The sequence below is a fragment of the Bactrocera neohumeralis genome, chromosome 5 (assembly GCF_024586455.1).
Source record: "Bactrocera neohumeralis isolate Rockhampton chromosome 5, APGP_CSIRO_Bneo_wtdbg2-racon-allhic-juicebox.fasta_v2, whole genome shotgun sequence".
Classification (NCBI taxonomy): domain Eukaryota; kingdom Metazoa; phylum Arthropoda; class Insecta; order Diptera; family Tephritidae; genus Bactrocera; species Bactrocera neohumeralis.
Window position 1 is genome coordinate 62,714,813 of NC_065922.1, and position 26,466 is coordinate 62,741,278.

At 37.9% G+C, this 26,466-nt stretch overlaps 3 protein-coding genes across 6 annotated transcripts in view; 2 read left to right on the top strand and 1 right to left on the bottom strand.

Annotated features, from left to right (window-relative positions):
• LOC126759436 (flotillin-2) overlaps positions 1 to 26,466 on the bottom strand; it is a 418,004-nt gene that overhangs the window by 379,417 nt on the left and 12,121 nt on the right. The window lies entirely within an intron of this gene.
• On the top strand, positions 14,967 to 17,125 carry LOC126759417 (glucose dehydrogenase [FAD, quinone]). The gene is made up of 2 exons (XM_050474205.1): positions 14,967 to 15,218; positions 15,281 to 17,125. Exons 1-2 carry the CDS (start codon positions 15,065 to 15,067, stop codon positions 16,999 to 17,001), a joined length of 1,875 nt encoding a protein of 624 aa, XP_050330162.1. The 5' UTR covers positions 14,967 to 15,064; the 3' UTR covers positions 17,002 to 17,125.
• On the top strand, positions 22,577 to 25,159 carry LOC126758055 (glucose dehydrogenase [FAD, quinone]-like). The gene is made up of 2 exons (XM_050472050.1): positions 22,577 to 22,703; positions 22,765 to 25,159. Exons 1-2 carry the CDS (start codon positions 22,577 to 22,579, stop codon positions 24,507 to 24,509), a joined length of 1,872 nt encoding a protein of 623 aa, XP_050328007.1. The 3' UTR covers positions 24,510 to 25,159.

Below are 26,466 nucleotides of genomic sequence, written 5' to 3' on the forward strand. Positions count from 1 at the left end.
CTCAGAGGCCTTTTCAATGCATTGAATCCCAACTCCTTATACATATATATGCTCATATGCATATACATACATGCATACGCATAGGCATACTAAACTGCTACTCCATACTCCTTGCCGCAAATGTCATTTGTCAATGCAACTCCCCGGTGAGCATTTAAATGTCGTGCCATTTACATACATTTCAAGCCAACAATGCGCAACGAATTCAACGCCCAACAAGTTGTGAAATTAATGCAAACAAAACAGGACTTCATTTGGCGCAAAAAGGAAGCCACACATTCATTTGTTCAAGTGGTACTTTTGTCGAAAATGGGAAATCGTTAATTAAAAACCACAGCGAGGCGTACGACAAATTTCAATAAACAAAGGAAACGCTTAAGGAATCGCTTACAATTGCACATACATCTCTATGTATATGTATATATGTATATATATACAGTTTGTGTGTTTATATATATGCAGTATGTTCGCATGTTTGTGTGCGCTGCATTTCGAGAGTTGCCTAGGTGGGAGAGTTGATGCAGTGCATTCTAAAGTGGCAGGCGATGGAAAACAAAATGTGTACAAAAAGTGCAAGCCTTAAATGGATGGAGGGAAAGAGTATATTATGAAGAAAGAAACAAGGAGTTAGTAGAAGTTCATAGAAATGGAGTTGTACTTGATGGCTTCAAATAAATGTTGCACACAACTTACAAACACATATTTGTATATTAGGGTGATTCAAAAAAAACAAGTAAGGAAGGGCTAAGTTCGGGTGTCACCGAACATTTTATACTCTCGCATGATAAAGTGATAATCGAGATTTCATTATACGTCATTTACATATTTTTCAAATGCCGTATTTTTGTAAAGTTTTATTCCGCTATCATCATTGGTTCCTAATGTATATATTATACAGAAAAGGCATCAGATGGAATTCAAAATAGCGTTATATTGGAAGAAGGCGTGCTTGTGAACCGATTTCACCCATATTTCGTACATGTCATCAGGGTGTTAAGAAAATATTATATACCGAATTTAATTGAAATCGGTGGAGTAGTTCCTGAGATATGGTTTTTGGCCCATAAGTGGGCGAGGCCACGCCCATTTTCAATTTTTAAAAAAAGCCTGGGTGCAGCTTCCTTCTGCAATTTCTTCCGTAAAATTTAGTGTTTATGACGTTTTTTGTTAGTCGGTTAACGCACTTTTAGTGATTTTCAACATAACCTTTGTATGGGAAGTGGGCGTGGTTATTATCCGATTTCTTCCATTTTTGAACTGTATATGGAAATGCCTGAAGAAAACGACTGTGTAGAGTTTGGTTGACATAGCCATAGTAGTTTCCGAGATATGTACAAAAAACTTAGTAGGGGGCGGGGCCACGCCCACTTTTCCAAAAAAAATGCGTCCAAAAATGCCCCTCCCTAATGCGATCCTTTGTGCCAAATTCCACTTTAATATCTTTATTTATGGCTTAGTTATGACACTTTATAGGTTTTCGGTTTCGGCCATTTTGTGGGCGTGGCAGTAGGCCGATTTTGCCCATCTTCGAACTTAACTTTCTTATGGAGCCAAGGAATACGCGTACCAAGTTTCATCATGATATCTCAATTTTTTTACTCAAGTTACAGCTTGCACGGACGGACGGACGGACAGACAGACATCCGGATTTCAACTCTACTCGTCACCCTGATCACTTTGGTATATATAACCCTATATCTGACTCTTTTAGTTTAAGGACTTACAAACAACCGTTATGTGAACAAAACTATAATACTCTCCTTAGCAACATTGTTGCGAGAGTATAAAAATTTCTTTTTCGTTTGGTACTCGGAAAAACAGGTTCCTAGACACCTCTAAGAAAGCCTCTCCAGATTTTGTAGCAAATTGAATGCTCTACAAAAAGGTCTATTATGATTTTTTCGTAAACCCAAACGTTTAAAAGATATTAACAGTTAAAGTTTGATTATTTTTGGGAAAATTTTTTTTTTCTTATGAATTTTATAACTCAATGAAAAAAAATTATTATGAATGATGAAACTTATAGGCTTTCTTAGAGGTGTCTAGGAACCTATTTTTCAGAGTACCAAACGAAAAAAAAATTTTTTTTTTTGATCCACCTTAATATGCATTGATGTTTGACGATGAATATCTCGTAAACGCTTAACTTAATCGAAAAATCATAAGAGACCATTTTTATAGAGCAGTAAATTTCCTACAAAACTTTGAGTTTCATCATTCATAATAATTTTTTTTATTGTATATGTATGTATATTAGGAATGTACTTATGTGCGTATTTGAAACCAACCATGCAAGTGCGCATTAGGGTATTCTGTTAAGAGTATTTTAATTTTATTTACAATCAGAGTGTAAAAAACTACAAGAAGGTGCTACAGAGCATTAAGAAATTCTTTAGTTGTCGGTAACCACTTTATGCTTTAAGCTTTCATAAAAAATTAGAAGTTCAATCTTTATATTTTTCTCTCCAACACCAATTTCTATCCGCATCCAACTAGAACAAAACTCGATATTTTTTCAATTTTATATATAAAAAGCTTGAAAAAGGCGTGGTGGTAATTTTCTTTTTTTGGTAAACAATGCATACTCAAGAATATACTAAGGCACAAAAATAAAAAAATGTAAAAAAACGGAACAAAACACATTCGACTTAACAGAAGCAAATTTCGTCAAAATATTTTGTCAAATAAAAAAGCCTTACATACAAAAACTTAATTCTGGTGGATAATTTTGTATGGTCACCTTGATTTTTAAGCGGCTTTGGCGTGTTTTTTTTTTTTTTTGTTTTTTTTCCCCTCCATTCCGATGATTGTTGACTTGGTTGAATGTCAAACTCTTAGACCCATGTCTCATAGGCAATTATAATACTCTCCATGAATGTAGGATCGGAAGCATGTCCAAAGAGACTAAGCAGCATGTCCAAAGAGACCCGTTTAGGATACCCTTTTTGAAAAAAAATTGATCTTTATTTGGACGAATCGCGCTAGAACGCGTTTTATACCTAAAATATTAACCAAAATTAGTCGAACGGACTCGCGAGAGATGTCGAGCTCTCTTGCCATCTCTCTAACACTTGCCTTAGATTTTCAAGCACCACATCCTTCACTTTTTTAATATTTTCATCAGTTGAAGAGGTCGAAAGTCGTCCAGAACAAGGCATGTCTGCAACGATCTCTCGGCCATCTGTGTGCCATTTGTAGGTATTTTTGATAAAACTGAATCGTCGCAAGCCTTTTCTAACATTCGCAATGCTTCCGTGCACCAAATTTGGTTAGAAATATTAAATTTGAGATAAATTTTTTGTTTGATATTTTTATCCGTTGTAACAATCGCAACGCACTACTGAGGTGTACCGACTTAAGCAGCTGCTATACCCAAACTGATTGACAGATCGCGCTCATATTTGGCTTAGTAATTAAAGACAGTCCTACCAACTTAGCAAAATATATAACTACGATTTCTGGGTGCTTTTTTGTCACAATATATTCTACTTATATAGTGTTCCAACAATGAGCAACTCATTGGAAAGAAAACAACGCGTATATACAGACGGCCACGCTGATTATTTATACTCGTATACATATATACTTTTTAGGATGTTCCGATGTCCTCTTGCATTTGAGCGCTGAAGATCCAGTAAACGCTGTTCAACAACAAGAACTTGAGCGACTATGAGAATTCTTCTAGCCCAAAGTGAAAGTGAGAGATCCTCGCCGCTATTTAGGTGTTCTGGCTGGACACTGTTCAATATGTTCATAAGCGGTGCAGCTAAATATTTTGTCGAAGGCTCTTGGCCAGTGCAATAGGGAAGCAGGCGAAATGGAATCATCTTGGCACTTTCTCCTCCGGCTTTTGCCAAACTGAGACTGACACAGCTTTGGCAAACCCAGCGAAGTTCTAAAAAGGCTAAAACCTATCTTTGATGAAAAATTAATTCTATCGCCATAGTTCAGTTTCTGAAACATTCAAAACAATGGAGCAAATTCATGGAATAACAGCAAATAGATAGCTCCCTTGACATTGCGCAGGCCGTCGACAAGTTGCCTTATGCAAAAACTAAATTTATGTATGTCTAGTGAGGATTGTCTTGTCTGTCCTAGAAACATATATCACCTCAACATTTTCCCACGTAAAATGGATTCTCTAAACTGAATGAAATTGAAACAGGTGCCACAGGGAAGTATTTTTGACTCTTTCTGTATACAATAAAGCCTTCTTTATCATCAAAATCTGCAATATGCAGTCAACTCCATAGTCTATTGTACTAAGAAAGAAAATTAAACACTGGCAAGCCAGTTCATGTGAATAATTCCGTATGCCAATATAGCCAAATATCTTGGCATTCCGCTAGAGGCTAAATTCCCCGGAAAGTGTACATTATGATGAAAAGAATTGAACTTATTCTAAAATTTTCAAAAATTGAGTGGCTAATTGGGCGAAGGTCAAACCTGTCCAAACATTGTTGTTATCAATTCAAAAAATGTTTCATAAAACAAAAAAACAATTTTTCGTTAGACGCTTGACAGTTGTAATTTTACGATTCTTTAAAGTGGAGTAAGCCCTTATACCATGTGTTTTAAAAGATTAGATTACATTTAAGCATTTCAAAACCCAACAGTGTTCTTACTGCCGTTGAAAAGATTAAAAACAGCTGTTTTTGACATTCAAGAATTTATATCGCTCAATATTTATCAAAAGAAAACATTGTCATATAGTATTTTGTAATAAAAGCCGTATTCTTTTAAATATATTCCATATAATGGATATAATGGACGCATTTCTTCATTTGGGAAGTCGATTTTCAGCAGAAATTAGATTCATTGCTCTAATAAAAATTTGTTTATTTACATTTTTTCCTTTTTGTAGTGTCTAAATCAGCTGTGATAATGTAATAGATTTCCAATGCTGCCAAGTAGATGGCGCAAAATCAGAGTCGCGCAGAGAGATTTAGCGTGGATCAGTTTCAAATCACTCCGATGAAGTGATTTTGAACTGTCATTTTTGTATGGCGAAATCTTGATTAATTTATAAGATTAGTGGGATAAACCACTCAACAGCCGAAATCGTGTGATTAAGTGTCGGTCTGAACATGGTATTACGGTTTAAAATTGAATCACGATGGAAATTAAAAAAAATATGAGTCACCCTAATTCCTAAGTATGTATATATGTATATATATATAAATTTTATAAGCATTCATAAATGCGTGCGCCCAAAATTATGCTAACTATTTCACAAAATCTCTATTCGCTTCGCGGCTTCGGAAGTGTTTATACATGGGCAAAAATTAATTGATTTATTTATTTTGAGATTAATGTGTAATTGCACCATGACCTTTGGTCATATGTATATTTACATATACATATACATATTTTTGTATTGTTGTGGTCACTGAAAAAATCGATTTTCACTCTGTCATCAAATTTTGAATTAACTTTCATCAAATAGACATAAACTCAAGCAAATGAAAATGAAAAATTGGAATGTTATCGCGCAAGTGGACAGATAAAAAGCAGCTTTCAACAAAATTAATATGCAACATTTCAACTCGCGCCCGCTTTCAACACAAAAATAAAAAAGTAATGCACGAGAAAAGCACCCTTAAAATACATAAAAATTTCACCACAAAATTCACTTTGTTTTTGCAGACGAGTGAACAAACAAACGAGTCGTGCGGATGCCCGTATGGCTTTCCCGTGACCAAAGTGCAAATGCCAGAAAAATGCAACACAACCACAGTGCGCCGAGTGGGGTGGTGAGGCGATTACGTGAATTGCATTACCTAAGGGGATAAATTTCATGCGATTAATGTCGAGTGAAAGTGGTGGCTGGCGTCATGGGAACAACGGCGATGACGACGGCGGCTATTTGAATAACCTGTACAATAGTAGATATGTAGAGGAAAATACGAACCAAAACAAAAAATAAAAATGAGAAAGAGTGAAGAAAGTGGATTATATAATATGTTCACCCTAAAGTCCAGTGTCGCTAAGCAATATAGGCAGTACAAGGGGTTGGTTTACTAAAACCGGAATACTGGTTTATTTCCAAATATGTTCTGATTTCGTTGCTCAACACGGTGGTGGTACAGTAACATGTTTTCTATTTAGTCTTTACATTTACATATACAAAAGTAACATTGCAGCACCACCAATATGCAGCGCTGCATTTTTATATATATATAAGCATACATATTTATGTTGTTTCTGAAGTCTATAATTTATAATTCCACCTCTTTTTGGCACAAACAAGTGAAACGAATTAAAACTGTAAAAATTATAAGGTGAGGCATAGATTTAGGCGAAAAGGCGTTAACCGGTAATTACAGACCGGCGTTGAATTGATTCGTTAACGGGTAAAAGCCTGTGACAGCGGTTAATGAAGCCTTCACTGCTCATGCAAACATATAAAACGTTTTTTTTTTTTTAATTTAAATTTAAAAACAAATAAAAACAAATTAATTAATTTTTTTTAATAATAAATAAAAACAGTATTCGAAAAAAATAAATATACAAACAAAATAAAAACGTAAACACAAATTAATAATTTTTTATAAAAAAAAATAATAATAATAAAGTATTGTTTAAACATTTTTGAAACATACGCAGGTTGCTTTCACACTTCGGGATTTGGCAACATTAGTGTTTCAATCTGGAAACTCATAAGTTTATCGAAAAGTTGGACAAATTTGCTGGTATGCATACTCAGAACGTTTTGACATACGAGCGCTAGTTGTGTTGTTTATAGTAACTTAAAATATTCTGCTCGACCAAAAAATGGAATTAAATTTCGAACATTTTTGCGCGATTATTTTTCAACTTTCGACATGAATTAACTAATGAACAGTGCATAAAAGAACTTAATTTTTGACGATGAAGCTCCTTCAAGGACCAGTGTTTAACAATGGTATGGTGAATTCAATCGAAGTCGTAGATCACTCTAAGACGACTTTCAGGAAGGTTATCCAAAATAAGTTGTTTCGGAAACTATTGATGTTTGACCATAACAAAAGTTATTCAGGTTGGATCCCACACAATTTGTCAATCAAAAAACGGCTTGTGTCGATTGGTCGGTAGAAATGCTAAAATAATACGATAGCGGTGCTTCCAAAGACGTCAGTGAAATCGTCAGAGATGATAAGATGTGGATTTACTTTTATGAGCCCGAAAGTAAAGATCAGTCGACTGTATGGGTGTTTCAAGATGAGCCGAATCTGACAAAAGTTGTTGGCGCACGAAGCATTTCAAAGCAAATAGTTGCCTCTTTTTTAGAACAACTGGATATATTAAAACCATACCACTAGAGAAAAGCAGCACAGAAAATTCTGAAGCCATCTGTTTGCCAGTTGTCTTTCCAGAAATCAGAAAAGCCAACTGCCGAAGACTTAACACTCTTCACCAAGGCAATGTAAACTTCTCACGCAGCGGCTGAAACATCCGCATTTTTGAGTACTCAAATCATCTATTTGATTAGTTATCCTCCATATAATCCTGATTTGGCCCCGATTGACTTCTTTCCGTCCGTAAAAAATAAATTAAGAGGTCAACGTTTTTCGACACCTGAAGAGGCGGTTGATGCGTTCAGAACGCATATTTCAGCGATAACGCAATCAAACACAAAAATATATAAATAAATCTTAATTGAGAATATTTTAAAATACAAAAAGCGATTTTCGATTTTTAAAATTCGTTTTTATTTTCTCGTATCCCGCAATGTAAAAGGCAACCTACGTAGAAGGAATAAGCACGACCTGATTTACTCGATTTTTTTGAAGTGTGATTTTTTCTGAAACTCAAGAGCTTCTATGAGCATGACATATCGATAAGTCTATAGGTTTCATAATTTCTATACCATATATTGAAATTATGTTTGTGTAATCCAGCACTTGAGTATACTTAATCCAATATAAGTTCATCATCAAGCTATACCCTACTGATTGTTTCGGCCAGAAGCCACTGCAATAAACTGGGAGGAGACGTACTTCTATGAAGTGCTACCTCTTCCAGGGAGGTGTTATTTCATACCAAGAGCAGAACTGCAATACTAGCGCTAAGTCGCTAAACAGAATGGGAACGAGTCTGATCTTCATTGCAATGTTGCGTTCTAGCCTTGGATCAATGGATCTCGCGTGTGCTTATCAGGCGTTGGTCGACGACCCAAGCCATCCAAGCAAGCCTGAAATTGAAACATCTCCTTAGTCTTACCTTAGGCGAACCAGAACATAGCCGAAACTGACATTTGCTGTCTCAACAAAAAATAGACTCAAAGCGCTTTGTCAAATGTTGAGGGTTTCATGATCAATTATATAGGAGTTTTAGGTACCTCAACGGACCAGGGTTCCATCTTAACGATTTTTTTAAATAAAAGAAAATCTCGAAAACGATTTTGTACAGCTGGGCACCTGATTTTAGATTATAGGTGCAATAAACCTTAAGTGGCGATATAAACCTCAAATAAATTATATTTTGTGCTATTTTATTCTATAGCTAACCGTTAATTGTAGCGATAGATTTCTAATGTTTTTGATATTTTTTCATTCTTCTTTTTTCTTCATGTTTTAATATATATGTAGGTTAAAAACATGTTTCAATAAAATATTATGATGAGAAATATCTGCATAAATTTTTCTCAACCTTAACATCTTCCATTTTTAGTTTCGTTCTCTGATTTGCCTCGCAATTCTGAGATGCTTCATACAAAATGTATGTGTTTATCAAAAAGTAATATATAAATATCTATAAATAATTGTATACAGTAGGTGCTGACGTGTTTAATACGATATTGCAGTATTTAATTTTCATATGTATTTAGTTTTCTTAAGTAATCTACTTAATTTTGATAAGAGTTAAGGTCACACAAGTTAGCAATATTTTCTCACCTCATTGTTTAAGTTCAAGAAATTTACAGTGGAAACGTACCTGCAAAAGAAATTAAAAAATATTAAATAAATTTGGTTTATCAACGATAAGATGAATTAAAAGTTATTTGCGTGTTCCCCTAAATTTTGTGCGATTGCAATTTTCGAGAAATACTGGAAGTGTTGTCATGTAGTCATATATCGTTTACGAATTGAAAAATGTTTCTTTGGGCAATCTACTCAACATTATTAATGTTTTAACTACGAATATTCTGTTTAGAAATATATATTTTTATTTATGATTTGTTTTTCTATTTTTAACACAATTTAGATATAATCTTTTAAGTTGGATCAAACTCAATACAGCGTGCTAAATTTTACTAAAATCGGTTCAGTGGTTTAGAATTTTACCTCGAACAAAACGTTATATATGTAATTTTTATATATACGTACATATGCATATAATAGGAGATAACGTTTTGTAAGAAATTGCTTAGAGAAATACCAAAGAATCACTAAAATTTCCCTCAAATTCCTTTGCCCGTAAATAATTTTTTTTTTAAACCAGTAAACCTTTCTCCAAAATATATTCTTATACAAGAGAAGTATTTTAAAATAGTTTCGAAATTAGTTGTAAAGTGGTTAGTTGTTAGGGGTTTGCTTTTCTTCCATAGAATAGATCATTCAGCAGAGTTCAATTCGAAATACTCCTATAGTTAAGAGTAGCCAAAGCGCATATCACTAATTTTCATAGGTGTTTTATTTCTGATCCCGCTAAATTAGACAGTTCTGAACTAGTGATATGATAATATCACCTTTTTCAGGCAACTTGCACAACTGTGATCACATTTTTAATTTTATCGTCAACTATTGATCAGTGATCAGTGAGAATCACTCCAACCAGGGAAAGATGAAACTTACTGCTATGACTCTGCATGGTGGCATAACACTAATGGGTAGTAAATACACTAAATGATGCATTTTGTGGTGAAGAAGAATCCATCTTCGGGGTTGGTTTTCCTTTTCGGATTCGGCTCATCTTGAAATACACATGCAGTGGACTGACCTTTACATTCGATCTCATACGCGTAAATCCACGTTTCATCAACTCTCACGATTTCATAGATGTATTTGGAAGCACCGCTATGGTATTCTTTTAATATTTCTCCCAACTAATCAACATGAGCCTTTTTTGAGCGATTGACAAATTGTGTGGGTTACTAAGTGAACAAATTTTTATATGTTCCGGATATTTTCCTGGAACCACAACTGCTTTTGGACGACCTCCACGAAATCCGTCTTGGGCTACGACCTCGATTGATGGAGCCATCAAAAAGGCCAAGCTTTAAGATAAAATTGTGAGTTGCCAGATCGCAATACTAGGGCTACCAAATCCCGAAATATGAAAGGTAACCTAAGTACCGTAATCTCAGATATTTAATGAAAAAGCTTACAATGGTCGGGAAGAAATAGAGAACCTGAAACTAAAGATGATGGACTGTTCCCAATAATAAACTTATATGTCCAACTTTTCTCTCAGACTTTGACACGTTCGTAAAAATATATAATAATACGCACTTTGAAAAATTGCCTTGCAAAGAGCCGAGATTAAACCCATTAAACATTTTTTTAAAAGTCAAAATTAAAATTATAAGTTTAATATGTTAATAAGACACCAAAACTAGTTTTTATGAGTTCCAAGCATTCAGCGCATAACATTACAGTTCTGCTTTAGGCCATCATTTCATATCATGCCCTTTTAGCGACCGAGTCATATCAAGTAATGGGGTTATTCATTTCATTTGGCTCCTACATATTATTTTTTAAGGAGCTGCATACATTAATTCATTGATCTCAGATGATAAAGCAGCTATGACTGACCATTATCGAGAAATAAGCGACTATGGGAGAAAGGTGTACAAATTTGGATCGGTATTTTTATTAAGCGCAGTCGCAGAAGTTATAGACACGAAAATCGATTCAACCAATAAATGATTACTAAAAAGCTAATATATTCGAAATTTTATTTCTATGTTAAAAAGCACCCTTTACATTTTTAAATATTTTACTTTTTCTGACTATTGATTCCAGACATATTTTGAAAAATGTACACGAATACTGGGTATTTTCCGATTATTTTTGATACGAATACATTGTGACAAAAAAGCACTAGTTGTAAAACGCAAACTATTTAATTACTCATCAATATTTATTTTGTCGCCTTCAAAGTAATCCCACGGAGCCCAATCTGGTGAATACGGTGCTTGATCGTTTGTATTCATTGCGTTTTTGGCTTTAAATTCGGCCACAATCGTGGCTTGATGCGATGGTGCATTATCATCATGTAAAATCCATAATAGTTCTTCGACAATTCCGGCCGGTTTCGACAGATGTTCCAACGCAAAGCCCTCAATACAGCAAAATTGAACTCCTTATCGACCGGAACAAATCCATGATGCTCTAAACCACGAATATAGAAAAAAACAATGAGCATCACCTTGGTTTTTGAGCGGCTTTGGCATGGTTTTTTTGGTTTCGGCTTGCTTTTTCCCTCCATTCCGATAATTGTTGACTTGTTCGAATGTAAAATTCATAAACCCATGTTTCATCGGCAGTGATGCTCTCCAAGAATGTTTGATCGGAATACGCACAATCAAGCATCTGCAAGGAGACCTGTTTACGATAATCTTTTCGAAAAAAGTTCAGCTTTATCGGGACGAGTCGAGCAAGAACGCGTTTCATACCCAAAATATCCACCAAAATCATTCGAACGGATCCGCTAGAGATGTCGAGCTCTCTTGTCATCGCTCTATTACACCTTTTTAATATTTTCATTAGTTGAAGAGGTCGAAGGTAGTCCAGAACGAGGTATGTTTTCAACGATCTCTCGTCTTTGAAGGCTAGGTACCACTCGCACGCTTGTGTAGTTTATAAAACTGAATCGCTGTAAGCCTTTTCCAACACTCGCAACGATTCCACACACGAAATATGGTTACAAATACAAAATTTAAGATTTCGATATTTTGTGCCGACTTAAGCAGCTGCTGTAAACAAACTGGCTGACAGATCGTGCTCATATTTGACGCAGTATTTAAGAATAGCCCTACCAACTTAGAAAAATACATTTGTTTGAAATATCATTTACCCGGGAACTTAATTACAATTTCCGGGTGCTTTTTTGTCCCAATTATGTTTAGATATGTACATGGTAGGTAGGAGTGCAGCCCTATCGGGCTCAATTAGCACTTGATGTGTCATTTTGATACACTGCTCGTAGAACCTCCTGTATCTGCTATTATGTTTCACTTCCTCTCTCAAACCATTTTGAGGTTTCGATGAAAGTACTTACATATGTCCGATATGCTTTTAGTGGAAATCCATCCAAGGTTTGGTGCTTGATGGATTCCAAGTGTTTTGTGTCGGATCTGTGCTAAAACTGGCATTCGCAGAGAAAATGGAAGATTGTTTCCTTGTTCCCTGCTACTCCGCAGCCACGGCAGATGTCATTGTAGGGCATACCCATTTTGGATGAGTGTTCCCCATATGGCCAGTGCCCTGTTGTGGTTACTCTGTGAATACTTTTTCTTGACCTATTTAGTAAGTCGTTGATTCTTTTCCTGTCATATGTTGGCCATAATTGTTTAGTTATGACGCATTTTGTAATGTTTTTCCACCTGTTATTTGCAACTTGTTGAAATTGTCTATTGATCTCTCCTTTGATCGATCCTAGCGGGCTTGGTATTAGCTCCGCCTCGGATTCGTTGAGGAAAGCTCCTGCCTTTGCCAACTCGTCTGCTTTTTCGTTACCGAAAATGTTCCTGTGGCCGGGAACTCAGATCAAGTTTAGTTGGAGTTTGTCTTTTATTGAGCTTAGTGCTCTCTTACAGTTGTTAACTACGCTGGAATTTGTCATGGGTGAAGACAAGGCCAGGAGCACCGCCTGGCTATCCGTAAATATAGTTGCTTTATTTATATTCCCGTGGTTTTCTAATAGAGCTTCGCAGGCTTTTTCTATGCCTAGTACTTCTGCTTGGAAGATGCTAGCCGTGTTCGGTAGACGTATAGAGAGGGATATGCCTAGATCAGCGGAGAATACCTACCTACCGTGCCTACTTCGCAGTCCATTTTGGACCCATCGGTACAGACTCTCCTATTGAATCTCTTCTCCATTCTCGTCTAGATGGTATCCTCACCTGGAAGTGTCTATTGAAATCCAGCTTTTGGAGAATGTAGTCTGATTTATTAATGGTGAGCTTGTTTAGGATTACACTATGTCCGTAGTTTTGCTGATTCCAACCTCCCAATTCTTTTATTCTTATCGCCGCAATAGCTGCTGTTTTGTGAATAAAAATGTCCATTGGTAATTGATGCAGGATCACATTATCAGTCGGATGTATTGTTTGTCTTACATTTAATTTTTTATGATGTATTGTTTGTTTAGCGCTGGCCACCATACCAGAGCTCCATATGTAAGTATAGGTCTTATGACAGCTGTATACATCCACATGATTATACTTGGTTTGAGGCCCCAATTCTTGTTGACAATTCTCTTACAAGTATAGTAGGCCATGTATGCTTTGTTTATTCTTTTTTCTATATTTATCTTCCAGGACAGTTTGGTGTCAATCTCCACCTCCAAGTATTTTGCTGTGGGGGATAGAGTGAGTGTTGTACCGTTTAGTACCGGAAGTTGAAAATGAGGTATTTTGATTCTGCTTATGAATAGCATCAGTTCTGTTTTGTTCGGGTTAACTCCTAGTCCTTTGTTTTTAGCCCATGCGTTTAACCTTCGAAGTGTTCACACAATGTTGTCAATCATTTGATAATACAGCAAATTAATTACGGCGATGACTGTCAGATTGTCAGCAATAAGACGCTCCTAAAAGACCTGATAAAGCGTTTGTCAAACGAAACCATTGACTGTCACCACACACTAAAACACATACATTTTAATACCCTGAACAGGGTATATTAAGTGTGTCACGAAACTCATGCTGCCACACAAATTGAACTATCAAACTCAAGTTCTTGTATGGAAACTTCTTATATTGTGATGTTTCGATGCAGCCGGAGTTAACGTTTTTTCTTGTCGTAATTGCAATGCGCATTCGTGCGAGTACAATGCGGCGGCAAATTACTCTTAAATTCAAGATCACTTCATGGACAAATGGTAGGTCGGCGTCAAAAACAACAAAAGCTGCACCAACTGGCTTTACATACAAACAACGCCAGCAAACAAGTGCAGCATTGCAAGTCGAGCGGGGGGTGGAAGAAACAGAAGTAATCAAATGAACTATCGATGGTTGTCACATGTTTACGAGCCATGAGAAATCGCACAACCGGTTTGGAAGGCGCGTCGTTGGACCACGATGGACAGGTGGGCAATCAGCAGCTAGATGGACAGGCCAACAAAAATGCGGTATGTAGTGTTGTGCTGCCACTATACCGGTAAATAAATAACGTTGGCATGAATTAACACAAAAAATTAAATGGAATGGTTAAGACTTTTGGATTTTTTAATTATGTTTGTTTGCCTGTGTGTGCATGTAAATATAAAATATAACTTGTTTGCTTAAGGGCAACAAACACGCGTACATGTGCGTACCGCAGCATGCAGTGTACGATCTTGGCCGTATGTAAGCGAAAGGCCAGCGCGACTTGAACCAAGCAACGGTGGTTTTATTACCAAAAGTGCGTTCGAGGAGTACGGGAGCGTGCGCGTTCGTTGCCAACATTAAGAATTTCGCGTTTAGGGCGTTGAACTACAAAGCAAACGCATTGAACTGTAGAGAGATGCAGAAGAAATGGCACGGAAACAATAGCAAAGCATAAAGCTACAAATACAACGGAGCAAAAGAAAGAATCTCAAAAGCCTCAGTTGTAACGCGGCGCACGCAGTCCGAACATAGACGGCAAGTTGGCTGGACGTAACAGAACGCGGATGCGGAACTGGAGAATATATAAAGTAATAATAAAGCTAAGGAACGGATAGAAAATTTAAGTCGAAATTCAAAGCGCGCGTGTCAGATTTGCCTCAAATAGTTTTTAAACGTTACAAGTTGTACATATATTTAGTGAGTAAAACTTAAGTCAAAATATAACTCAAAATTCGAAGCGCGTGTGTCAAATTTGCCACAAATAGAGTTTAGACTTTAACGGTTGAGAACGCGTGTGCGGCGTAACAATATTTAGCACTTACAGATTGCAAAATGAACGAGCTCTGCAATTGGTTGTTGAGGCTTTTAATTTTAGCGGCAGCGCTGGTTGCATCGAGTTGCGCGCAGTCTTCGCAGACACAGCATTTACAGCAAGTGCTTGGCATCGGCTTGGAAAATCTAATTTTATCTACGCTCTATAATGACGGTATGACGCCTAGCCTTAAACTAGAATGCAGAATTGTTTATGTATTAATTCTTTCCACACAGCGCCGCGTCAAAATGCCAGCTACGACTTCATTATAGTTGGCGCCGGGCCAGCTGGTTGTGTGCTCGCCAATCGTCTGTCCGAAAATCCTAACTGGACGGTTTACTTGATCGAGGCGGGCGGTGTAGAGGGCATGTTTCATCAGATGCCCGTGCTCGCTGCGTATCTGCAGGGCACACATTCCAATTGGGGCTACAAGTCGACACCGCAGAAACGCGCCTGCTTTGGCATGAATAACAATGAGTGCTTCTTGCCGCGCGGCAAGGTGTTGGGCGGCACCAGCTCCATCAACTATATGATCTACAATCGCGGCAATAAACGCGACTTTGATCGTTGGGCTGCTGCAGGCAATAAAGGTTGGTCATATGCGGAAGTCTTGCCGTACTTTCTTAAATCGGAAGCCGCAAACCTGGCTGGTTTGGAGGACTCACAATATCACAATCATACCGGACCGCTGAGCGTGGAGGATGTGCAGTATCGCACACCAGCAGTGCATGCTTATTTGAAGGGCGCGCAGCAAGCTGGACATCCACGCACAGACTACAATGGTGAGTCGCAAATAGGGGCGTCCTATGTGCAAGCCAATACGCTGCGCGGTAGACGTCATAGCGCATATCGCGCTTACATTGAGCCGATACGTTATCAAAGAAAAAATCTACATATTGTGACAATGACGCGCGTCACGCGTGTGTTAATAGATCCCGTTACAAAACGTGCGACCGGTGTAGAACTCATGTACCGCAATAAGTACTATAAGGTGCGCGCACGCAAAGAGGTCATACTCTCAGCAGGCGCCTTCAACTCACCACAACTTTTGATGTTATCCGGCGTAGGACCCGCAGACAATCTGAAAGCTATCGGTGTACCCATAGTGAAGGAACTACCGGTGGGTAAATTACTCTATGATCACATGTGTCACTTTGGACCCACGTTTACGGTCAATACAGATAGACAACTGCTCAACATAGCGCATCTCAATTCCACCGTGGTAAAGTCATTTCTGCTCGGCAATCCCACCACTATGCTATCTTCCATTGGCGGCGTAGAGGCGCTCACATTTTTCAAGGTGCCCAGCTCTAAGGAACCCGTAGATATGCCTGATATGGAGATCATCACAGTAGCCGGTAGCTTAGCCGCCGATCAAGGCACTGCCCTCAAACAGGGCGCAAACTTCAAAGACGAACTCTACGACAAAGTTTATCGTCCACTACAAGTCTCAGGACAGGATCATTTCAGTTTTCTTATCATGCAGTTCCATCCGAAATCTGTGGGTCGTATGTGGTTACACAACCGTAATCCTTTCGAGTGGCCACGCATAAACCCTAAATACTTCCGCAATGCGGATGATGTACAGTTCATGTTGGAGGGTATTAAGGAGGCCATACGCATTACGCAAACACCAGCGATGCAAGCATTGGGCACACGCATACACGATATACCGTTACCCGGCTGCGAACAGCATAACTTTGGCACTGACGACTACTGGCGCTGTTCCATACGCACGCTCTCCTACACACTGCATCACCAAGTGGCCACATGTAGAATGGGACCCGAAAGTGATCCCAGCACTGTTGTCAATGCCGAGTTGAAAGTGCACGGCATAAAGCATTTGCGTGTCGTCGATACCAGCATCATACCTTTCCCGCCCACGGCGCACACCAACGCGGCGTCGTATATGATCGGAGAGAAAGCAGCCGATATGATACGCGGCGACTGGCAGTGAATATCGGAGAAGAAGTAAAAGTGAGCCTTAGCTAATAAACTCATATAATAATTTGTAATTTTAATTGACGTGAAGTCTTCTTATAAGATTTAGGTTAAGTGTCACCCAATTTGCGGGGACAAGCACAAAGCGAAACGTGTTCTAGTGAATTAGATATGTAAATATTAATAGCGAATAAAATATATGAAAACCGGTATTCGAGTTCGAAATTATGCATCGTGCCTTTGGGCGTCATCAGCTAACGGTCATGTGCGCATAAATTTGTTAATTTGTCTTCAGCCGAAGTTATTTTAAAGTGACAATTAATGAGGTGCCTATCTGGGGATATGAAGAAAAATATAGGGTCAATTTAGATCAATTTTGACAAAGATGCTTGTTGGTTGACGTCAGAATTGTATCGAATTTGTAACGTCTAAAGAATCTCAAAAGAGTTGAATGAACACAGTGTGATAGTATATTTATGTTGATGTATAATTGATAAGAGATTATTGAAATAATCAATTAGTTATATGGATGGAATAATAGAAAGATATATTGCAAGGAATATTAAATTTAATTTCCTATGCTTGAGGAGCATTTTGAGAATTTCCCATAGTAATATGCATTAGGGTGTTTTTTTTTAACTATTAATTTTTTTCAGTCCCGTCACGAAATTTTCTTGGAAATACCCTAAAAAAAATTTTTATAGATGGTATGTATTAAAAAATCTATGAAAATTGCATACAGCCTTACTTAAAAAGCTGAATATCTCGAAAAGTATTAAGGATAGCGATTTTTGACCTCGAACCTTTTTTATAGCAAATAAAATTTCCAACAAATTTGTCATGTACATTTTTTCTATAGCTCCTGTCATTTTCGAGATATATACAAAAAAATGAGAAATTCTTGGAAAAATCGGGTTTAGAGCCCGTTACTACCTCGCCGGTGTGAGTTACGACTTTGTTGCACTGGGCACTTTTGTAGAGTGAACAATTCTGAGAAATATGCGTCTAAAGTCAAAGCGATGCCATAAAATACCTCTGATCTGTAGGAATTTAAAGATCAAAACTCACGTTTTTAGTGTATTTTCTATGGAAAATTTTTACAGGTCTTGGTCCAGTTCTTAATGTTAATATTAAGGGCTAAAATTTTCAGGGATTTTTTTTTAGGGTATTTCCAAGGAAATTTCGTGACGGTACTGAAAAAAAATTAAAAGTTCAAAAAAACAAAACACCCTAATGTACATACATATACTTTGTATATATTTTTTACACGAAAGTTCTATATGTTCGTGAAAAAATATTGTGCGCAAGAAAAAATAAAACAAAAAACTTGGTTCTTTTAATTATTTACATATATTTTGAGGTTATATGAATAAGTTGTAAATAGAAAATACCGTTTTTACCCTTAAAAAATAAACCACTCCTTCCCCTCCTCTTCTGGATCTCAGATCGCCCGTAAAATATTTTACTTTGATTATTAATATTTTATCTTTATTTTCCAAGCAATTTCATCCCATTCTGATTTTTTTTTGCTTTAAAATACCATGGTCTATAACGTATGAATTTCAGAATGTTAACATAAAGGGTGTTTCAAGTAGAGGTACTTTTTTCAATGGCCTTTTTTGACAGATCACGCGTGAGTTGTGAAGCTGTCATGTTATTTTTGTTCAGTATTGTTTGGCTTTTCATCATGGAGAGACTTACGCCTGAACAATGTTTACAAATCGTTCAACTGTATTACGAAAATTCACGTAATATTATGTTATGGTCAACATAATCGGCCTACTGGGCATTTACTATTCGCAACACCATCACACATCTTGAGACCCAGCATTCATTATTGGATAATACTCGATCGATTAGGTCACGTCCAACATACAGTGAAGAAAATATAGCAGCCGTAGCTGAGAATGTTCACGAAGACCGTGGAGAGGCGATTCGGCGACGTTCGCAGCATTGACGCATTTTACGTCGATATCTTAAATTGCAAGCGTACAAAATACAGCTTGTGCAAGAACTGAAGCCGCTCGACTTCCCAAGCGACATCACTTCGCTCGATGGGCTCTTGAGAAGTTCAAAAAAGATCCGACGATTTCGAGCCAAATTTTGTTCAGCGATGAGGCCCATTTCTGGCTCAATAGGTATGTAAACAAGCCAAAATGACACAGAGCAACCTGAAGAGATTGAAGAGCTGCCAATTTATTCAGAAAAAATAACAGTTTGTTGTGGTTTGTGGGCCGGTGGAATCATAAGCAATCAATGGATTTATTAAGAGAACACTTCGGTGAGCAGATAATTACACGTTTTAGGCTGGTCGACTGGCCACCCAGATCGTGTGATATCATATCGTTAGACTTCTGTGGGGATTTCACATCGGGCGTGTCATTCGCCAGTTACTAGTTGAAATGCTCGAACGAGTCATCGAAAATTGGGCTCAACGGATGATCCATCTGAGACGTAGCCGCGGTCAACATTTGAAAGATCATTAATGAGTGCGGAATATTTGCATTAACTAGCTTGAAAACTGCTAAGCAATTAAAGGTCTTGATTCTTTGACCTTTTGGACTAGATGGACAGTTCTCATAAAAAATAAAACATCAAAGCAACAAAATATATTATATAAAAATAAAGCTCAATTTTGTCGTCTTTGATTCGTTCATTCAAGCTATGTCAGAGCGCTGCTCAAATAAATTACAGCTGAAATTATCTTTCCTTTCTAAATTTATTTGGATAGGTCCCAGGTCTATGTGTTTTACTGTATACTATGTTATTGTAAATATCTAAGTTAAAAACTATCAAGTCTTTAGAATAAAAACTATTCAGATTTTTCTTTCAAAGGATTATTCGTGACTATTAAGAATTCAATCACAAATTATAGTATCATCATGATTTACATAACTTTGTGGGAACATATTTACTAGTTGTTTGGCTGAGGGTCCTCTTTCGTGATGAAGCGTTCAACTAAAAGATTATTATGGAGTCGTTAACCGAGTCACTGGCAACATTTTCGGAATTGTAATGACGAAGTGACCAGCTTTACCTTGGAGAGGCAGCTTAAAGCTTTTCTCGCGCAAACGGATGGTAAATCCGCTGTTACTATATTTACAGTAATTGTATCGTGATTTCGATGCTTGAAACTAAAGTTATGGAAGAGTTTCCGGCAAAAGACACGAAAAACATTCACCCAATACTTTGAATCAATTAAAATAAAACGCATATTTAACAGTTACTCTCATTATTGGTGTTGTAGCATTATGGATGTAAGTATGGTTTCACCAATATACTTTTTCGGTGAAAATTCCAATATTTTACCAATAGCACCTACACAGCTGTCAACGAAGGATTAGACATGAAGATTGCTCGAAACAAGTGTTAGGGCAATAACAAAATTTAAAATCCTACTCTTGGACAAGTGGCTTCCATCACCCCTATCTAGGTATTGCACGGAACCCATTTAATAAGTCCTTAATTATTGCCTTGTCATATTTTGATCATATCTGCTTCGCTAACTCGCATTTGGTTACGGATTTCCTCAGAACAAAATAGGTATTTGATCAAATTATGTACTGAGCTCCCTTTTGATCGTTCCTAGCGGACACGGTATTATGTTTCTGTCGGATTCATCTAGAGAGACTCTTGACTTGGGCAACTCGTCTGTTTTTTCGTTGCCGAAAATGTTCCTGTGCCCTAGAGCCCAAATTATGAACAAATGGAGTTGATCAGCCAGTGAGCTTAGGGCATTCCTACATTTTTTGACAACTTTTTACTTAACCTTTGGCGACAACAGGCATAGCAGTGCCGCCGCGTATATGGTAGCTATCTGAAGCCTCCCGTAGTTAATCAGTGGAACTAAACAGACCCTCTATACCACATGTCTAGAAGATGATAGCAGAATTTGGTGACGGATCGAGCAAGGGATATCAAGGATTTCCCAGTATACGCCCGACCCGTCGATGTAGATTGAGATAGTATCTACCTCTAGGTGATCTTCTTACCTGAAAGTAACATCTAACCTTGAGAAGAGATAGTCTGATTTATTAGTTTTGTTTTGAACTGATTCAGAATACCACTAGGCCCATAACTCTCCCCATTTCAACCAACTGTTTCCTTAATTCTTAGAGCAGAAAATGCTGCCACTTTCCCTATGAAACGTGGATGCTTTGTAGCTTCGGTTATCATTGCACAGGCTGTCCTCAGTATTCCATTTAATTTTCTGATATCATATTGTATCTTTAATCCTAACCACTAAAAATGTTCCACACGTAAGAATTGGTATAATAACGCCCATATATAGTGGACTATATTCGGTTTAGGCCCTAGTGCCAATTGAGTATTATCTTGTACGTGTAATGCGCAATATAAAGCTTTTAGTATCACCAAGTTTAGGACGTTGAAGTTGAGGTATTTTAGTTTTATTCGTGAACATCATGAGTTCCGTCTTACTAGGGTTAGCACCTAGTTCGTTATTCGCGGTCACTTGTGTAACTTTCGTTGGGCTCCTTCCATAATCTTACGGTTTGTGGATTTCTGATACCATCAATACTATGTCGTCGTCTGCACATGCTACTGCTTTCACTACTTCTCCATCGAATTTAAGTAATATTCCATTCAGCGCTACCACTCATAACCGGGTAAAGGACATTTGCTTGAAGAGTCCATCTGCTCAGCCAGTCTAAGTTCGGCCGATTAATACATAGTTATGTACACATAAACAGATCAAACCAAAATCAATCGAAAAAAGATTGATCAACGATGGCATCAGATCGAATAGAATACTGCTCAACGCAACGAGTATTAAGAAAAGTATCTAACGGTTGTTTGGAAAAGTATTAAATATACCGTTATATATTTAACAACCCAAAAATGAGTGAGAAAAGTGGGCTAATGAATAGTTGTAAGCAAAACGATATATGTCTGGAAACAAATACTCAAAAAGTAAATAAAAATGAAGATGTGTGAAGAAAATATTTAAATGCGCAAGTGTTTGAACAGGTTTTCTTGACGGTGTAAACAAAACAAACAGACTGGCCGGCAGACTGGGCGTATTGTTGATCAACAAACTTGTACTAGCTAGGCGAGTAGGCAAGGTCTGCAGCTGTTACATATTTGTGTTATAGTAAACAAGTGCAATTTAGCCGGTCTCACGAGACTTTAACACATTTGCTTTGCTGTATGGTCTTCGGGTTGCCCACTCTCGCTCTCCCGCTGTCTTTATTTTACGCTCACCTCCTCACGCTCCGAACAGCTGATCGGTGTAATGTAAACAAACTGTTAACAGTCAAAAGAGCCGCTGCATTAGGTACTGTTCGGGATTAACCTATGTACATATGTTAGTTAACAGCGCTGACTGGTTTAGCAGCATTGTTTATTACATTCTAACATTATAAGCTAATTCAAATAAGTTTGCGTACGCTAACCTCATGCGCGACAGATTCCTTGATGAACTTATAAATTAAGATGATTCGCAATGCTGACCCCATACGTTAATAAGCGCCAGACGAGCGTGTTTATACAGCAAGCGTTACACAATTAACGCAAAACTTTGATAATATAAAAATAAAAGAAAAAATAGAAAATTGGATTTGTAATTTTCAATGGAATTTGTAAGCTTAGCGCTGACTTTTGTTGCCCTGTGCTTGAACTCAACGGCTGCCAACACGATTTTAGATAACATTTTTCAATTGGGACTCGCGAATGTCATTGAACAATTCAATACGCCAAGTAAGTTGTCTTCAACGCTTTCATGCATGTTTTATTAAACTGCGCCTTTTTCATTTGACAGCACCCCAACACAATGCCGCTTACGACTTTATAATAGTGGGTGGTGGCGCCGCTGGCTGCACGCTAGCCAACAGGCTCTCGGAGAATCCGAACTGGTCGGTGGTTTTACTTGAGGCAGGCGGCGTCGAGAACATTGCACATCGTATTCCCATAACGGCAGGTTTTCTGCAAGGCACACACTCAAATTGGGGCTACAAATCGGTTCCACAGAAACTCGCTTGCTTCGGCATGAACAACAACGAGTGTGCATTGCCACGTGGCAAGATTTTGGGCGGCACAAGTTCCATCAATTATATGATCTATAATCGCGGTAACAGACGCGATTATGACGGCTGGGCAGCTGCAGGCAGTAAAGGCTGGTCATATGACGAGGTGTTACCGTATTTTCTCAAATCGGAGAATGCACAGTTGTCCGGCTTGGAATGGTCGCCCTACCACAATCATTCGGGCCCATTGAATGTTGAAGATGTCGGTTATCGCACACAGTTTTCGCACGCCTTTGTGCGTGGTGCACAACAAGCCGGACATCCATACACCGATTATAATGGCGAATCGCAAGTGGGCGTGTCATATGTGCAGGCGACAACACAGAATGGACGGCGACACAGCGCATATCGTGCTTTCATCAGACCAGTGCGACGTGTGCGTCGGAATTTGAGTATTTTTACTTTCGCTCAGGTTTTGCGTGTGCTCGTGGATCCACAGACGAAGGTGGCGTATGGCGTGGAGTTTCTGCATCAGAAAAAACAGTACATTTTCAAAGCGCACAAGGAAGTTATATTGTCCGCGGGCGCCTTTAACTCGCCGCAACTTCTGATGTTGTCCGGCATAGGACCTGCGGATAATCTAAACGCTATTGGCATTCCCGTGATACAAGAACTGCCTGTAGGCAAGCGCATGTATGATCACATGTCGCACATAGGTCCTGTGTTTCTTACCAACACGACCGGACAAACGACATATCCGACCAGCATTACATTAAGCGATATCAAACGTTTCTTCTTATTCGGCGATCGAAACACGCGTCTCTCAAGCATTGGCGGTGTGGAATGTCTGGCTTTCGTTAAAATACCCAGTTCACAAAGACCATCCGATTGGCCTGATGTGGAGCTGATCACAGTATTAGGTGGCATGGCTTCCGACGATGGTACAGGACTTAAGGAAGGCGGCAACATACGTCAAGATCTTTACGATCAACTCTATTTGCCACTACAACTCGCACGCCAAGAACATTTTACCGTGCTCATCATGGACTTTCATCCGCGTTCAGTGGGACGGTTGTGGTTACACAATCGCGATCCCCTAAGGTGGCCAATCATCGATCCGAAGTACTTTTCCAACGAAGAAGATATCGAACATCTTTTGGAAGGTATCAAGGCCGCCATACGCATAGGCGAAACACCGGCTATGAAGCGTATTGGCGCGCGTTTGTATGACAAACCGGTGCCCGGTTGTGAAAATTACCTTTTTGGCAGTGACGACTATTGGCGTTGTTCTATACGCACTTTGTCATATACGCTGCATCATCAGGTGGCCACCTGCCGCATGGGTTCACCAACGGATGATACTACAGTTGTGGATCCGCAGTTAAAGGTGCATGGCATACGAAAATTACGCATCGTGGACACGAGCATCATACCCTTCCCGCCAACGGCACATACGAATGCGCCGGCGTTTATGATTGGCGAGAAGGCGGCAGATTTAATACGCGCTGAGTGGGAAGCTAATTTCTGGTTGCAAAACTGAGATGTTCAAATGCGCAAAACAGTTTGGGGATTTGACAAATATGAGTTTATAAAGGTGCACGAAATGAAAGATGAAGATAAAGTGTTAAAAGTCATTTGTATGTTTTAATTAATATTTAAAGCAACTTGAGGTGTTGAATGGAAAATAACCTGTTCGGTAAGAATTTTATTATGACAAATAATTGCTGTTTTTTTTTCATGTTTAGAATAATAAATTCACGCATAAAAGGAAAAAATTGCAAAGAGTGAGTAACCGACAAATGTCGACAAATGAAGATTGTGAAAGGAACCCACAATGGTTCGTAATGAAAAATAATGTATTAAAATTAAATTAGCTCATTAATTTGTACAAAGCAAGAAATGTAATTAGATTTTGTTTTTGCAAAATCCAGAGAGAACAAAACTTAAGTTCACCAAAAAACGTTCATTAAAATTATTCTATGTTAAGTTGTTGTTAAGAGAAGTTTCGAGTAGTATCTAGATTTAAGAACATTTTAATTACACCGAATATATGTATGTCTATGAGTACATACCGTTTTTTTTTTGTTTTTTGAAGAATATCATCATCAAAAAATAAACGAGAAAAAGTGTTAACTTCGGTTACACTAAAGCTATAACACCCTTCACGAATAATCTTTACAAGAACTGTGATCAGTCAGTTTGTAAGGCAACTATGCTATGTATTCAAGGATAAAGGATAAAATAAAACCGAAATCAAATCGAAATATTTTTTATTAACAAAAGGGGAGGTTAAAATTTTCAAAAACCAAAGCATATGCATTTCATTTAAGGGGTCAGTAGGGTAATCTGGCATGTTTTTTTGACATTTTTTTTTCATAGAAATTTTTATTTTACAATAGAACTCTTTTCACATATCATGAGGTATATCGTGGAGTGTATAAACAAATTTTCGAGGTATTGAAAAATACATACAAAGATGAACATAAACGTTGAAAAATTGACATACCCTCAATAATTATTTTTGGAACTTTTTCAAAACCGTTCAATGGTAAAGTGGGTTTCTACATTAATTCTAAGTGTATAAGAAAACAGAAAATGCAGAAAAAAAATTGAAAAAAATTACCCTACTGACCCCTTAAAAAGTGAAACAAACAAAAAGTGAAACAACACAAAGATAAAGCCATTCGATCATTAATTTGAGTTTGACCTCAATATTTCGTATAGGCGCCCTTTGCTTGCAGAACGGCTCTTATTCTGGTAGGCATGCTGCTTATTAGTTTCTAGCAGGCTTCTATTGTGATTTTGTTCCAGTGCGCTGTCACTTATTGGCAAAGGTCGTCAAGGTTTCGGAGAACTGAATCACTACTTGCCAAGGGCGTTTTGAGTTCTGTCCAAAGGTGTTCTATTGGGTTGAGGTCCGGTGACTGCGTGGACCAATCGAGAACTTTAATTTGTTTACCATTGACTCAAGCTTCCTAAGAGGTTTTTATCCAAAATATGAATATAAATGGATGCGGTCATTCCGCCTAGAATTCTGTGATATTTTCCGACCCTATTCCAATTCAAACAACCACATAGCATCAACGAACCGCCACAACATTTAAGTGTTGGACTTACGTGTCTCAACGATAGTGGTTCACCTTTCCGCACCAGATCACTTTCTTTCAATCCTCGATTGCGAAATTTGTGTGCTTTGCTGCGAAACTTAGCCTCAATTTTTTAGGGCGCTTGTTGAAAGAGGTTTCTTAACCTTGGAACGACCCTTCAAGTCATTTTCCCGTAAGACGTTTCGAATTGTTTCATCACAAACGTTAAGCTGATCATTTTTTCGAAGCTGTTTATTGATTTCTACCGCATTATCACATGCACCTGCCCGATTCGCCTAATTATTTTGCGTTTCAGTGATTGAAACAGAAGACATTTTCGTCCTGGCGACCGCTTTTTTGGCAAATTATCCATTTTGTTACGTTTTATGCTAATGGTGGATGTAGTGCAAT

Coding starts and splice junctions, on each gene's coding strand:
- LOC126758055 (XM_050472050.1), top strand. CDS start 22,577: ATGGAATTTGTAAGCTTAGCGCTGACTTTTGTTGCCCTGTGCTTGAAC. Junction 22,704..22,764: donor TGAACAATTCAATACGCCAA/GTAAGTTGTCTT, acceptor TTCATTTGACAG/CACCCCAACACAATGCCGCT.
- LOC126759417 (XM_050474205.1), top strand. CDS start 15,065: ATGAACGAGCTCTGCAATTGGTTGTTGAGGCTTTTAATTTTAGCGGCA. Junction 15,219..15,280: donor ATCTACGCTCTATAATGACG/GTATGACGCCTA, acceptor CTTTCCACACAG/CGCCGCGTCAAAATGCCAGC.